We start from the raw sequence: 16,009 nt of genomic DNA on the forward strand, positions 1-16,009 counted from the left end.
AGTAGTAGTAGTAGTCGTAGTAGTAGTAGTAGTAGTAGTGGTAGTAGTGGTAGTAGTAGTAGTAGTAGTAGTGGTAGTAGTAGTAGTAGTAGTAGTAGTGGTAGTAGTGGTAGTAGTAGTAGTAGTGGTAGTGGTAGTATTAGTAGTGTTACTAGTAGTAGTAGTAGTGGTAGTAGTAGTAGTAGTAGTAGTAGTAGTAGTAGTAGTAGTGGTGGTAGTAGTAGTAGTAGTAGTAGTAGTAGTAGTAGTAGTAGTAGTAGTAGTAGTAGTAGTAGTAGTAGTAGTAGTAGTAGTAGTAGTAGTGGTAGTAGTAGTAGTAGTAGTAGTAGTAGTAGTAGTAGTAGTAGTAGTAGTAGTGGTAGTAGACAGTAGTAGTGGTAGTAGTAGTAGACAGTAGTAGTGGTAGTAGTAGTGGTAGTAGTAGTAGTAGTAGTAGTAGTAGTAGTAGTAGTAGTAGTAGTAGTAGTAGTAGTAGTAGTAGTAGTAGTAGTAGTAGTAGTAGTAGTAGCAACATCCATTCTGTTAGGCCTGGGGGAGCCTTGGTTCTAGATGGTGTAGTTATAGAAGACAAAACAGGAGACTATAAGGAGAGGAGACTCTAGGAGATGGGAGTGTAGGGAGAGGAGACTGTAGGGAGAGGAGACTGTAGGGAGAGGAGACTGTAGGGAGAGGAGACTGTATGGAGTGGAGACTGTAGGGAGAGGAGACTGTAAGGAGTGGAGACTGTAGGGAGAGGAGACTGTAAGGAGAGGAGACTGTAGGAGATGGGAGAGTTGAGAGAGGTGACTGTATAGAGAGGGGAGTTTATGGAGAGAAGATAGGGGAGAGGAGACTGTAGGGAGAGGAGACTGTCGGGAGAGGAGACTGTAGGGAGAGGAGACTGTAGAGAGAGGGGAGTGTCGGGAGAGGAGAGAGGAGACTGTAGAGAGAGGAGATAGAGGGGAGAGTGTAATGAGAGAAGAGATTTGAGTGTTATAGAATTATGTGACAGTAAAGTGACAATGGAAAGAGGCTAATTTTCTTTTATGTGTGTGTGTGTGTGTGTGTGTGTTTCCCTCTGTGTGTGTGTGTGTGTGTGTGTGTGTGTGTGTGTGTGTGTGTGTGTGTGTGTGTGTGTGTGTGTGTGTGTGTGTGTGTGTGTGTGTGTGTGTGTGTGTGTGTGTGTGTGTGTGTGTGTTTCCTAGGGTACCTCTCACATCTCCTGCATGCCAGGGACGGTCAGGCGATGGAATTACCCTCCTCCGCTCTGCATCGGTAAAAACCTTTTCACTTCTCATACTTCTCTACTGGGGACTCTTCATTCATTTACACTTAATGGCAAATGGCTTTATTGGCATGGGAAACATATGTTTACTTTGCCAAAGCAAATGACAAAGATAGAAAAATAGTGAAATAAACTATTAAAAATTATTATTTAACATTACACTCACAAATGTTAATTGTTTATGTGCAAATTGTTAACGTACAAATGGGAGAATATATCAACTTAAATGTAGGTTTTATTTGCAATGGTGCGTGTTCTTCACTGGTTGCCCTTTTCTCGTGGCAACAGGTCACAAATCTTGCTGCTGTGATGTCACACTGTGGAATTTCACCCAGTAGATATGAGAGTTCATCAACATTGGATTTGTTGTCAAAATATGTGTCTCTAATATGGTCATACGTTGGACAGGAGGTTAGGAAGTGCAGCTCAGTTTCCACCTCATTTTTGGGGCAGCGAGCACATAGCCTGTCTTCTCTTGAGAGCCATGTCTGCCTACGGCGGCCTTTCTCAATAGCAAGGCTATGCTCGCTGAGTCTGTACATAGTCAAAGCTTTTCTTAATTTTGGGTCAGTCACAGTGGTCAGGTATTCTGCCGCTGTGTACTCTCTGTGTAGGGCCAAATAGCATTCTAGTTTGCTATGTTTTTTTGTTAATTCTTTCCAATGTGTCAAGTAATTATCTTTTTGTTTTCTCATGATTTGGTTGGGTCTAATTGTGCTGCTGTCCTGGGGCTCTGTATGGTGTGTTTGTGAACAGAGCCCCAGGACCAGCTTGCTTAGGGGACTCTTCTCCAGGTTCATCTCTCTGTAGGTGATGGCTTTGTTGTGGAAGGTTTGGGAATCGCTTCCTTTTAGGTGGTTATAGAATTTAACAGCTCTTTTCTGGATTTTGATAATTAGTGGGTATCGGCCTAATTCTGCTCTGCATGCATTATTTGGTGTTCTACGTTGTACACGGAGGATATTTTTGCAGAATTCTGCGTGCAGAGTCTCAATTTGGTGTTTGTCCCATTTTGTGAAGTCTTGGTTGGTGAGCGGACCCCAGACCTCACAACCATAAAGGGCAATGGGCTCTATGACTGATTCAAGTATTTTTAGCCAGATCCTAATTGGTATGTTGAAATTTATGTTCCTTTTGATGGCATAGAAGGCCCTTCTTGACTTGTCTCTCAGATCGTTCACAGCTTTGTGGAAGTTACCTGTGGCGCTGATGTTTAGGCCAAGGTATATATAGTTTTTTGTGTGCTCTAGGGCAACAGTGTCTAGATGGAATTTGTATTTGTGGTAATGGTGACTGGACCTTTTTTGGAACACCATTAATTTGGTCTTACTGAGATTTACTGTCAGGGCCCAGGTCTGACAGAATCTGTGCATAAGATCTAGGTGCTGCTGTAGGCCCTCCTTGGTTGGTGACAGAAGTACCAGATCATCAGCAAACAGCAGACATTTGACTTCGGATTCTAGTAGGGTGAGGCCGGGTGCTGCAGACTTTTCTAGTGCCCGCGCCAGTTCGTTGATATATATGTTGAAGAGGGTGGGGCTTACGCTGCATCCCTGTCTCCTCTCTCCATATCTCCATCTCTCTCTCTCCTCTCTCCATATCTCCCTCTCTCTCCTCTCTCTCCTCTCTCTCCTCTCTCTCTCCTCTCTCCTATCTCTCTCATCTCTCTCCATATCTCCCTCTCTCTCTCCTCTCTCTCCTCTCTCTCCATATCTCCCTCTCTCTCTCTCCTCTCTCTCCACATCTCCCTCTCTCTCTCCTCTCTCTCTCCTCTCTCTCCATATCTCCCTCTCTCTCTCTCCTCTCTCCTCTCTCTCCTCTCTCTCCTCTCTCTCCATATCTTCCTCTTTCTCCTCTCTCCTCTCTTTCTCCTCTCTCTCCATATCTCCCTCTCTCCTCTCTCCTCTCTCTCCTCTCTCTCCATATCTCCCTCTTTCTCTCCTCTCTCTCATCTCTCTCCATATCTCCCTCTCTCCTCTCTCTCCATATATCCCTCTCTCTCTCCTCTCTCTCTCTCTCCTCTCTCTCCATATCTCCCTCTCTCTCTCTCCTCTCTCCTCTCTCTCCATATCTCCCTCTCTCTCTCCTCTCTCTCTCTCTCCTCTCTCTCCTCTCTCTCCATATCTCCCTCTCTCCTCTCTCCTCTCTCCATATCTCCCTCTCTCCTCTCTCTCCTCTCTCTCTCTCTCCTCTCTCTCCCCCTCTCTCTCTCCTCTCTCCTCTCTCTCCATATCTCTCTTTCCTCTCTCTCCATATATCCCTCTCTCTCCTCTCTCTCTCTCTCCTCTCTCTCCATATCTCCCTCTCTCCTCTCTCTCCATATCTCACTCTCTCTCTCTCCTCTCTCTATCTCCTCTCTTTCCTCTCTCTCCATATCTCCCTCTCTCTCTCTGCTCTCTCCTCTCTCTCATATCTCCCTCTCTCTCTCCTCTCTCTCTCCTCTCTCTCCTCTCTCTCCATATCTCCCTCTCTCCTCTCTCCTCTCTCTCCATATCTCCCTCTCTCCTCTCTCTCCTCTCTCTCTCTCCACTCTCCTCTCTCTCCCCCTCTCTCTCTCCTCTCTCCTCTCTCTCCATATCTCTCTCTCTCCTCTCTCTCCATATCTCCTCTCTCCTCTCTCTCTATCTCTCTTTCTATCTCTCTCATCGTATTCCCTTTAAGCCCTGTTTCTTCGCTTCAATCAAAGTGGCATTTGAATCAATCAGTGGTTTAAGCTCAAAGAACGCTGTGATGGAGAGAGGGTGTAGAGACGCAAGGGAGCAGAGTAGAGAGAAGGTAAAGAGATGTTTCTCATCCCTCTGATATGGGCATTGCACATTGTAGGTGTTTGAGAGACCTTTGATGGTTTAGAGAGCTGTATTGTAGTGTATTTAGGTGCTTGAGAGACCTTTGATGGTTTAGAGAGCTGTATTGTAGGGTATTTAGGTGCTTGAGAGACCTTTGATGGTTGAGAGAGTGGAATTAACCTATTTCATGTATATACTTGCTCCTGCGGTGTCAATTTATTAAAGAGCAAAAGCATATTTTTTTGAGCTTTTCATGATAAAAAAATACTATATTTTCCAGGCCAGGTATTAGCAGAAGATCTCCACATGCAAAACAAATCATTCATTTGAGCAAAGATTCTGTCTGTCAGGTGTTGCCATGATTACAGCTTGCCATGCCATAGATGGTAATTATTACCAATAGGCACCACTCTTTTTGGTTGTAATGGTTTATCCCAAATACATTGACCCCCCTCTCCATTTCTCTATGCTTCGGTCCAGCTCAATGTGGAGGAATCCAGGGGGAGATGGAAGGCATGATCCTTAGCCCTGGTTTCCCTGGCAACTACCCAAGCAACAGTGACTGTACCTGGAGAATCTACCTGGCTGTGGGATACGGTGAGAGAGAGCCCCCTTCACTAAGATGCCGTGATTGTTGTACAGTACTCCACAATACCAGCAATAGAACGAGATAAATTAGAAAGACAACTGATGTTAGTCTCTGTTTATCTGTCTCTAACCCTTATCTGTGTTCCTGAGGTTACCTGTCTCTAACCCTTACCTGTGTTCCTGAGGTTACCTGTGTTCCTGAGGTTACCTGTGTTCCTGAGGTTACCTGTGTTCCTGAGGTTACCTGTCTCTAACCCTTATCTGTGTTCCTGAGGTTACCTGTGTTCCTGAGGTTACCTGTGTTCCTGAGGTTACCTGTGTTCCTGAGGTTACCTGTGTTCCTGAGGTTACCTGTGTTCCTGAGGTTACCTGTCTCTAACCCTTACCTGTGTTCCTGAGGTTACCTGTGTTCCTGAGGTTACCTGTCTCTAACCCTTACCTGTGTTCCTGAGGTTACCTGTGTTCCTGAGGTTACCTGTGTTCCTGAGGTTACCTGTCTCTAACCCTTACCTGTGTTCCTGAGGTTACCTGTCTCTAACCCTTACCTGTGTTCCTGAGGTTACCTGTGTTCCTGAGGTTACCTGTGTTCCTGAGGTTACCTGTCTCTAACCCTTATCTGTGTTCCTGAGGTTACCTGTGTTCCTGAGGTTACCTGTGTTCCTGAGGTTACCTGTGTTCCTGAGGTTACCTGTGTTCCTGAGGTTACCTGTGTTCCTGAGGTTACCTGTCTCTAACCCTTACCTGTGTTCCTGAGGTTACCTGTGTTCCTGAGGTTACCTGTCTCTAACCCTTACCTGTGTTCCTGAGGTTACCTGTGTTCCTGAAGTTACCTGTGTTCCTGAGGTTACCTGTCTCTAACCCTTACCTGTGTTCCTGAGGTTACCTGTGTTCCTGAGGTTACCTGTGTTCCTGAGGTTACCTGTGTTCCTGAGGTTACCTGTGTTCCTGAGGTTACCTGTCTCTAAACCTTACCTGTGTTCCTGAGGTTACCTGTCTCTAACCCTTACCTGTGTTCCTGAGGTTACCTGTGTTCCTGAGGTTACCTGTGTTCCTGAGGTTACCTGTCTCTAACCCTTATCTGTGTTCCTGAGGTTACCTGTCTCTAACCCTTACCTGTGTTCCTGAGGTTACCTGTGTTCCTGAGGTTACCTGTGTTCCTGAGGTTACCTGTCTCTAACCCTTATCTGTGTTCCTGATGTTACCTGTCTCTAACCCTTACCTGTGTTCCTGAGGTTACCTGTGTTCCTGAGGTTACCTGTGTTCCTGAGGTTACCTGTGTTCCTGAGGTTACCTGTGTTCCTGAGGTTACCTGTCTCTAACCCTTACCTGTGTTCCTGAGGTTACCTGTCTCTAACCCTTACCTGTGTTCCTGAGGTTACCTGTGTTCCTGAGGTTACCTGTGTTCCTGAGGTTACCTGTGTTCCTGAGATTACCTGTGTTCCTGAGGTTACCTGTGTTCCTGAGGTTACCTGTCTCTAACCCTTACCTGTGTTCCTGAGGTTACCTGTCTCTAACCCTTACCTGTGTTCCTGAGGTTACCTGTGTTCCTGAGGTTACCTGTGTTCCTGAGGTTATCTGTGTTCCTGAGGTTACCTGTGTTCCTGAGGTTACCTGTGTTCCTGAGGTTACCTGTGTTCCTGAGGTTACCTTTGTTCCTGAGGTTACCTGTGTTCCTGAGGTTACCTGTGTTCACCTGTGTTCCTGAGGTTACCTGTGTTCCTGAGGTTACCTGTGTTCCTAAGGTTACCTGTGTTCCTGAGGTTACCTGTGTTCCTGAGGTTACCTGTGTTCCTGAGGTTACCTGTGTTCCTGAGGTTACCTGTGTTCCTGAGGTTACCTGTCTCTAACCCTTACCTGTTATCCTGAGGTTACTTGTGTTCCTGAGGTTTCCTGTGTTCCTGAGGTTACCTGTCTCTAACCCTTACCTGTGTTCCTGAGGTTACCTGTGTTCCTGAGGTTACCTGTGTTCCTGAGGTTACCTGTGTTCCTGAGGCTACCTGTCTCTAACCCTTACCTGTGTTCCTGAGGTTACCTGTGTTCCTGAGGTTACCTGTGTTCCTGAGGTTAACTGTGTTCCTAAGGTTACCTGTGTTCCTGAGGTTACCTGTGTTCCTGAGGTTACCTGTGTTCCTGAGGTTACCTGTGTTCCTGAGGTTACCTGTGTTCACCTGTGTTCCTGAGGTTACCTGTGTTCCTGAGGTTACCTGTGTTCCTAAGGTTACCTGTGTTCCTGAGGTTACCTGTGTTCCTGAGGTTACCTGTGTTCCTGAGGTTACCTGTGTTCCTGAGGTTACCTGTCTCTAACCCTTACCTGTGTTCCTGAGGTTACCTGTGTTCCTGAGGTTACCTGTGTTCCTGAGGTTACCTGTGTTCCTGAGGTTACCTGTGTTCCTAAGGTTACCTGTGTTCCTGAGGTTACCTGTGTTCCTGAGGTTACCTGTGTTCCTAAGGTTACCTGTGTTCCTGAGGTTACCTGTCTCTAACCCTTACCTGTGTTCCTGAGGTTACTTGTGTTCCTGAGGTTACCTGTGTTCCTGAATTTACCTGTCTCTAACCCTTACCTGTGTTCCTGAGGTTACCTGTGTTCCTGAGGTTACCTGTGTTCCTGAGGTTACCTGTGTTCCTGAGGTTACCTGTCTCTAACCCTTACCTGTGTTCCTGAGGTTACCTGTGTTCCTGAGGTTACCTGTGTTCCTGAGGTTACCTGTGTTCCTGAGGTTACCTGTGTTCCTAAGGTTACCTGTGTTCCTGAGGTTACCTGTGTTCCTGAGGTTACCTGTGTTCCTGAGGTTACCTGTGTTCCTGAGGTTACCTGTGTTCCTGAGGTTACCTGTCTCTAACCCTTACCTGTGTTCCTGAGGTTACCTGTGTTCCTGAGGTTACCTGTGTTCCTGAGGTTACCTGTGTTCCTGAGGTTACCTGTCTCTAACCATTGCCTGTGTTTTTGAGGTTACCTGTGTTCTTTCACTCCAGGAGCCCACGTCCAGTTCTTAAACTTCTCCACCGAGGCCAACCATGACTTCCTGGAGATTCGGAATGGGCCCCTGGATACCAGCACTGTGATTGGTCGATTTAGTGGCCAGGATGTCCCGCCCTCCCTTCTCACCACCTCCCACGAGACCACAGTGTATTTCCATAGCGACCACTCCCAGAACAGGCCAGGCTTCAGGTTTGAGTACCAGGGTAAGAGATTGATGAACATACTGGAATGGAATGGATGACATCTCAGGTTTGATTTTCAATAGACAGGTTCCATCTATAATTCTGAATGTAGAGCCTGTTTTTCCCCACGGTTTGGGAATGAGTCACACTGGCGTCTGAAAACATCTCCCTCAACTCAACCTGGAGTGAACTATTTCTGAGAAAACCACCTGTCCTCCACAACGATGTCATCAGAGAATGAACAGTCACCTGACTCGTAGACTGAAAATGATGAATCTGGACCCATGGATTTGTCTTTGTTGCGTTACACCAGTAGTATTTCACTGATCTTGGATGTAAACCTGTCATAGGCTGAGGTCTTAAATCACTTAACAGACACACCCTCGTCCACTTACCCTGGCCTTATGCCCTTGGGGGAATCACCCTCGTCCACTTACCCTCGCCTTATGCCCTTGGGGGAATCACCCTCGTCCACTTACCCTCGCCTTATGCCCTTGGGGGAATCACCCTCGTCCACTTACCCTCGCCTTATGCCCTTGGGGGAATCACCCTCGTCCACTTACCCTGGCCTTATGCCCTTGGGGGAATCACCCTCGTCCACTTACCCTCGCCTTATGCCCTTGGGGGAATCACCCTCGTCCACTTACCCTCGCCTTATGCCCTTGGGGGAATCACCATCGTCCACTTACCCTCGCCTTATGCCCTTGGGGGAATCACCGTCGTCCACTTACCCTCGCCGTATGCCCTTGGGGGAATTACCCTCGTCCACTTACCCTCGCCTTATGCCCTTGGGGGAATCACCATCGTCCACTTACCCTCGCCTTATGCCCTTGGGGGAATCACCGTCGTCCACTTACCCTCGCCTTATGCCCTTGGGGGAATTACCCTCGTCCACTTACCCTCGCCTTATGCCCTTGGGGGAATCACCCTCGTCCAATTACCCTTGCCTTATGCCCTTGGGGGAATCACCGTCGTCCACTTACCCTCGCCTTATGCCCTTGGGGGAATCACCCTCGTCCACTTACCCTCGCCTTATGCCCTTGGGGGAATCACCCTCGTCCACTTACCCTCGCCTTATGCCCTTGGGGGGATCACCCTCGTCCACTTACCCTCACCTTATGCCCTTGGGGGGATCACCCTCGTCCACTTACCCTCGCCTTATGCCCTTGGGGGAATCACCCTCGTCCACTTACCCTCGCCTTATGCCCTTGGGGGGATCACCCTCGTCCACTTACCCTCGCCTTATGCCCTTGGGGGGATCACCCTCGTCCACTTACCCTCGCCTTATGCCCTTGGGGGAATCCCCGTCGCCATCTTGTAGGTCCAAATGATTAGCCAAGCAAGGGAAGATTACAACGTAAGTCCCTCAGCCCCTGTTATTCGCCGTCTTTGTACAGTAACGTTCAGGGCCTGAAACGCCGCATTATTCTATTCGTGAAGATTGTTCATCCGCTAAGAAAAGTCAGCGATAACTTAATAAAAGCAACATCAATAGAGAAGTCAACATACAAAGTGTCAGTAAAACAAACACGTTAGAAATGGTTCTACTACAAGACGACACAAACACGTCTCGTGAACAGTACTGTGTTTATGTTTGATTATCTTTTGGAAATTGTAGAAATAGAAAACAGAAACCCATCCTTCCTCTCTCCACCCCAGAAACCCCTCCCTCTGTCTCCACCCCAGAAGACAGAAACCCCTCCCTCCTCTCTCCACCCCAGAAGACAGAAACCCCTCCCTCCTCTCTCCACCCCAGAAGGCAGAAACCCCTCCCTCCTCTCTCCACCCCAGAAGGCAGAAACCCCTCCCTCCTCTCTCCACCCCAGAAGGCAGAAACCCCTCCCTCCTCTCTCCACCCCAGAAGGCAGAAACCCCTCCCTCCTCTCTCCACCCCAGAAGGCAGAAACCCCTCCCTCCTCTCTCCACCCCAGAAGGCAGAAACCCCTCCCTCCTCTCTCCACCCCAGAAGACAGAAACCCCTCCCTCCTCTCTCCACCCCAGAAGGCAGAAACCCCTCCCTCCTCTCTCCACCCCAGAAGACAGAAACCCCTCCCTCCTCCCTCCACCCCAGAAGGCAGAAACCCCTCCCTCCTCCCTCCACCCCAGAAGGCAGAAACCCCTCCCTCCTCTCTCCACCCCAGAAGACAGAAACCCCTCCCTCCTCCCTCCACCCCAGAAGACAGAAACCCCACCCTCCTCCCTCCACCCCAGAAGACAGAAACCCCTCCCTCCTCTCTCCACCCCAGAAGACAGAAACCCCTCCCTCCTCTCTCCACCCCAGAAGGCAGAAACCCCTCCCTCTGTCTCCACCCCAGAAGGCAGAAACCCCTCCCTCCTCTCTCCACCCCAGAAGACAGAAACCCCTCCCTCCTCTCTCCACCCCAGAAGACAGAAACCCCTCCCTCCTCCCTCCACCCCAGAAGACAGAAACCCCTCCCTCCTCCCTCCACCCCAGAAGGCAGAAACCCCTCCCTCTGTCTCCACCCCAGAAGGCAGAAACCCCTCCCTCTGTCTCCACCCCAGAAGACAGAAACCCCTCCCTCCTCTCTCCACCCCAGAAGGCAGAAACCCCTCCCTCCTCTCTCCACCCCAGAAGACAGAAACCCCTCCCTCCTCTCTCCACCCCAGAAGGCAGAAACCCCTCCCTCCTCTCTCAACCCCAGAAGGCAGAAACCCCTCCCTCTGTCTCCACCCCAGAAGGCAGAAACCCCTCCCTCCTCCCTCCACCCCAGAAGGCAGAAACCCCTCCCTCCTCCCTCCACCCCAGAAGGCAGAAACCCCTCCCCCTCTCTCCACCCCAGAAGGCAGAAACCCCTCCCTCCTCTCTCCACCCCAGAAGGCAGAAACCCCTCCCTCTGTCTCCACCCCAGAAGTCAGAAACCCCTCCCTCCTCTCTCCACCCCAGAAGGCAGAAACCCCTCCCTCTGTCTCCACCCCAGAAGGCAGAAACCCCTCCCTCTGTCTCCACCCCAGAAGGCAGAAACCCCTCCCTCCTCTCTCCACCCCAGAAGGCAGAAACCCCTCCCTCCTCTCTCCACCCCAGAAGGCAGAAACCCCTCCCTCCTCTCTCCACCCCAGAAGACAGAAACCCCTCCCTCCTCTCTCCACCCCAGAAGACAGAAACCCCTCCCTCCTCTCTCCACCCCAGAAGGCAGAAACCCCTCCCTCCTCTCTCCACCCCAGAAGACAGAAACCCCTCCCTCCTCTCTCCACCCCAGAAGGCAGAAACCCCTCCCTCTGTCTCCACCCCAGAAGGCAGAAACCCCTCCCTCTGTCTCCACCCCAGAAGGCAGAAACCCCTCCCTCTGTCTCCACCCCAGAAGGCAGAAACCCCTCCCTCCTCTCTCCACCCCTGAAGGCAGAAACCCCTCCCTCCTCTCTCCACCCCAGAAGGCAGAAACCCCTCCCTCCTCTCTCCACCCCAGAAGGCAGAAACCCCTCCCTCCTCTCTCCACCCCAGAAGACAGAAACCCCTCCCTCCTCTCTCCACCCCAGAAGACAGAAACCCCTCCCTCCTCTCTCCACCCCAGAAGGCAGAAACCCCTCCCTCCTCTCTCCACCCCAGAAGACAGAAACCCCACCCTCTTCTCTCCACCCCAGAAGGCAGAAACCCCTCCCTCTGTCTCCACCCCAGAAGGCAGAAACCCCTCCCTCTGTCTCCAGCCCAGAAGGCAGAAACCCCTCCCTCTGTCTCCACCCCAGAAGGCAGAAACCCCTCCCTCCTCTCTCCACCCCAGAAGACAGAAACCACTCCCTCCTCTCTCCACCCCAGAAGGCAGAAACCCCTCCCTCTGTCTCCACCCCAGAAGGCAGAAACCCCTCCCTCCTCTCTCCACCCCAGAAGACAGAAAACCCTCCCTCCTCTCTCCACCCCAGAAGGCAGAAACCCCTCCCTCCTCTCTCCACCCCAGAAGACAGAAACCCCTCCCTCCTCTCTCCACCCCAGAAGACAGAAACCCCTCCCTCCTCCCTCCACCCCAGAAGGCAGAAACCCCTCCCTCCTCTCTCCACCCCAGAAGGCAGAAACCCCTCCCTCTGTCTCCACCCCAGAAGACAGAAACCCCTCCCTCCTCTCTCCACCCCAGAAGACAGAAACCCCTCCCTCCTCTCTCCACCCCAGAAGGCAGAAACCCCTCCCTCTGTCTCCACCCCAGAAGACAGAAACCCCTCCCTCCTCTCTCCACCCCAGAAGACAGAAACCCCTCCCTCCTCTCTCCACCCCAGAAGGCAGAAACCCCTCCCTCCTCTCTCCACCCCAGAAGGCAGAAACCCCTCCCTCCTCTCTCCACCCCAGAAGGCAGAAACCCCTCCCTCCTCTCTCCACCCCAGAAGACAGAAACCCCTCCCTCCTCTCTCCACCCCAGAAGACAGAAACCCCTCCCTCCTCTCTCCACCCCAGAAGGCAGAAACCCCTCCCTCCTCCCTCCACCCCAGAAGGCAGAAACCCCTCCCTCCTCTCTCCACCCCAGAAGGCAGAAACCCCTCCCTCCTCTCTCCACCCCAGAAGACAGAAACCCCTCCCTCCTCTCTCCACCCCAGAAGGCAGAAACCCCTCCCTCCTCTCTCCACCCCAGAAGGCAGAAACCCCTCCCTCCTCTCTCCACCCCAGAAGGCAGAAACCCCTCCCTCTGTCTCCACCCCAGAAGGCAGAAACCCCTCCCTCTTCTCTCCACCCCAGAAGGCAGAAACCCCTCCCTCTGTCTCCACCCCAGAAGGCAGAAACCCCTCCCTCCTCTCTCCACCCCAGAAGGCAGAAACCCCTCCCTCCTCTCTCCACCCCAGAAGGCAGAAACCCCTCCCTCCTCTCTCCACCCCAGAAACCCCTCCCTCTGTCTCCACCCCAGAAGGCAGAAACCCCTCCCTCCTCTCTCCACCCCTGAAGGCAGAAACCCCTCCCTCCTCTCTCCACCCCAGAAGACAGAAACCCCTCCCTCCTCTCTCCACCCCAGAAGGCAGAAACCCCTCCCTCCTCTCTCCACCCCAGAAGGCAGAAACCCCTCCCTCCTCTCTCCACCCCAGAAGGCAGAAACCCCTCCCTCCTCTCTCCACCCCAGAAGGCAGAAACCCCTCCCTCCTCTCTCCACCCCAGAAGGCAGAAACCCCTCCCTCCTCTCTCCACCCCAGAAGGCAGAAACCCCTCCCTCCTCTCTCCACCCCAGAAGGCAGAAACCCCTCCCTCCTCTCTCCACCCCAGAAGGCAGAAACCCCTCCCTCCTCTCTCCACCCCAGAAGGCAGAAACCCCTCCCTCCTCTCTCCACCCCAGAAGGCAGAAACCCCTCCCTGCTCTCTCCACCCCAGAAGGCAGAAACCCCTCCCTCTGTCTCCACCCCAGAAGGCAGAAACCCCTCCCTCTGTCTCCACCCCAGAAGGCAGAAACCCCTCCCTCTGTCTCCACCCCAGAAGGCAGAAACCCCTCCCTCTGTCTCCACCCCAGAAGGCAGAAACCCCTCCCTCCTCTCTCCACCCCAGAAGGCAGAAACCCCTCCCTCCTCTCTCCACCCCAGAAGACAGAAACCCCTCCCTACTCTCTCCACCCCAGAAGACAGAAACCCCTCCCTCTGTCTCCACCCCTGAAGGCAGAAACCCCTCCCTCCTCTCTCCACCCCAGAAACCCCTCCCCCTCCTCTCTCCACCCCAGAAACCCCTCCCTCCTCTCTCCACCCCAGAAGACAGAAACCCCTCCCTACTCTCTCCACCCCAGAAGGCAGAAACCCCTCCCTCCTCCCTCCACCCCAGAAGGCAGAAACCCCTCCCTCTGTCTCCACCCCAGAAGGCAGAAACCCCTCCCTCCTCTCTCCACCCCAGAAACCCCTCCCTCCTCTCTCCACCCCAGAAACCCCTCCCTCCTCTCTCCACCCCAGAAGACAGAAACCCCTCCCTACTCTCTCCACCCCAGAAGGCAGAAACCCCTCCCTCCTCCCTCCACCCCAGAAGGCAGAAACCCCTCCCTCCTCCCTCCACCCCAGAAGGCAGAAACCCCTCCCTCCTCTCTCCACCCCAGAAGGCAGAAACCCCTCCCTACTCTCTCCACCCCAGAAGGCAGAAACCCCTCCCTCCTCTCTCCACCCCAGAAGGCAGAAACCCCTCCCTCTGTCTCCACCCCAGAAGGCAGAAACCCCTCCCTCCTCCCTCCACCCCAGAAGGCAGAAACCCCTCCCTCCTCTCTCCACCCCAGAAGGCAGAAACCCCTCCCTCCTCTCTCCACCCCAGAAGGCAGAAACCCCTCCCTCCTCTCTCCACCCCAGAAGACAGAAATCCCTCCCTCCTCTCTCCACCCCAGAAGACAGAAACCCCTCCCTCTGTCTCCACCCCAGAAGGCAGAAACCCCTCCCTCTGTCTCCACCCCAGAAGGCAGAAACCCCTCCCTCCTCTCTCCACCCCAGAAGGCAGAAACCCCTCCCTCCTCTCTCCACCCCAGAAGGCAGAAACCCCTCCCTCCTCTCTCCACCCCAGAAACCCCTCCCTCTGTCTCCACCCCAGAAGGCAGAAACCCCTCCCTCCTCTCTCCACCCCAGAAGGCAGAAACCCCTCCCTCTGTCTCCACCCCAGAAGGCAGAAACCCCTCCCTCCTCTCTCCACCCCAGAAGGCAGAAACCCCTCCCTCTGTCTCCACCCCAGAAGGCAGAAACCCCTCCCTCCTCTCTCCACCCCAGAAGGCAGAAACCCCTCCCTCCTCTCTCCACCCCAGAAGGCAGAAACCCCTCCCTATGTCTCCACCCCAGAAGACAGAAACCCCTCCCTCCTCTCTCCACCCCAGAAGGCAGAAACCCCTCCCTCCTCTCTCCACCCCAGAAGGCAGAAACCCCTCCCTCCTCTCTCCACCCCAGAAGGCAGAAACCCCTCCCTCCTCTCTCCACCCCAGAAGGCAGAAACCCCTCCCTCCTCTCTCCACCCCAGAAGGCAGAAACCCCTCCCTCCTCTCTCCACCCCAGAAGGCAGAAACCCCTCCCTCCTCTCTCCACCCCAGAAGACAGAAACCCCTCCCTCCTCTCTCCACCCCAGAAGACAGAAACCCCTCCCTCCTCTCTCCACCCCAGAAGGCAGAAACCCCTCCCTCCTCTCTCCACCCCAGAAGACAGAAACCCCTCCCTCCTCTCTCCACCCCAGAAGGCAGAAACCCCTCCCTCCTCTCTCCACCCCAGAAGACAGAAACCCCTCCCTCCTCTCTCCACCCCAGAAGACAGAAACCCCTCCCTCCTCTCTCCACCCCAGAAGGCAGAAACCCCTCCCTCCTCTCTCCACCCCAGAAACCCCTCCCTCCTCTCTCCACCCCAGCAAACAGAAATGAAAAACCGTTATCTGCAGAGCTACGGCACAAAGGTGCTTAAAACTTGATATTGTGATTCGGTGAATGAGCGGTAAATTGGAAGGTGGCTTCTATCTGTCATCTCCAGAATGATGTTCATATTGTCATGTAAACAAAACATTATATTTAGAAATGCCCCATTTTGCAATGCTTTACTTATCGCTCGCAAAGGATGCTCTGATCCAGGAAAATATCTATTTATTTAGTCATCTTGCTTTTGTTTCCAACGAAAAAATGAACAGTTTGATGACTGCATCAAACTCAGGTACTCGCTGAAGAAGCCAATTCGGCATCTTTTTTCACTTTTTCTCTCCCAAGAAAACCTTTATGATTGAAGAGAAAGTGAGAGATGAAGGGAGAGTGAGGGAGGATAAAAGACAGAAAGAGTGTGAGAGAGGTAGAGAGAGAGAAAGTAAGAGAGACAGGGAGAAAGAGAGAGTGGAAATGAAGTCATTTCACTCTGATGCTGCAAATGTCTGTAGAATACTCAGACAGCCTGATGAATGAGTTACAGGGTCACAGCGATGTGTTACTGGATCTGGGATTGGGATTGTAGACAAACCCAGCAGAGAGGAGGAAACTGCACACACCTGGCGGCCATTCTGTGTCTACCACACTGGTTGCCAATGGAGGAGGCCATTCTGTGTCTACTATACATTCCACCAATGGAGGAGGCCATTCTGTGTCTACTATACATTCCACCAATGGAGGAGGCCATTCTGTGTCTACCACACTGTCCTCTAATGGAGGAGGCCATTCTGTGTCTACCCCACTGGTTGCCAATGGAGGAGGCCATTCTGTGTCTACCACACTGTCCTCTAATGTAGGAGGCCATTCTGTGTCTACCACACTGTCCTCTAATGGAGGAGGCCATTCTGTGTCTACCACACTGTCCTCTAATG

General features: G+C 52.3%; 1 protein-coding gene across 1 annotated transcript in view; it reads left to right on the forward strand.

The window, feature by feature from the left end:
• LOC135551653 (CUB and sushi domain-containing protein 2-like) overlaps positions 1-16,009 on the forward strand; it is a 947,993-nt gene that overhangs the window by 736,691 nt on the left and 195,293 nt on the right. Inside the window, 3 exon segments of the mRNA XM_064982833.1 lie at positions 1,185-1,254; positions 4,531-4,647; positions 7,612-7,821. Coding sequence (XP_064838905.1) covers positions 1,185-1,254; positions 4,531-4,647; positions 7,612-7,821 — 397 coding nt within the window.

The sequence above is a fragment of the Oncorhynchus masou genome, chromosome 13, assembly GCF_036934945.1.
Source record: "Oncorhynchus masou masou isolate Uvic2021 chromosome 13, UVic_Omas_1.1, whole genome shotgun sequence".
Lineage (NCBI taxonomy): Eukaryota > Metazoa > Chordata > Actinopteri > Salmoniformes > Salmonidae > Oncorhynchus > Oncorhynchus masou.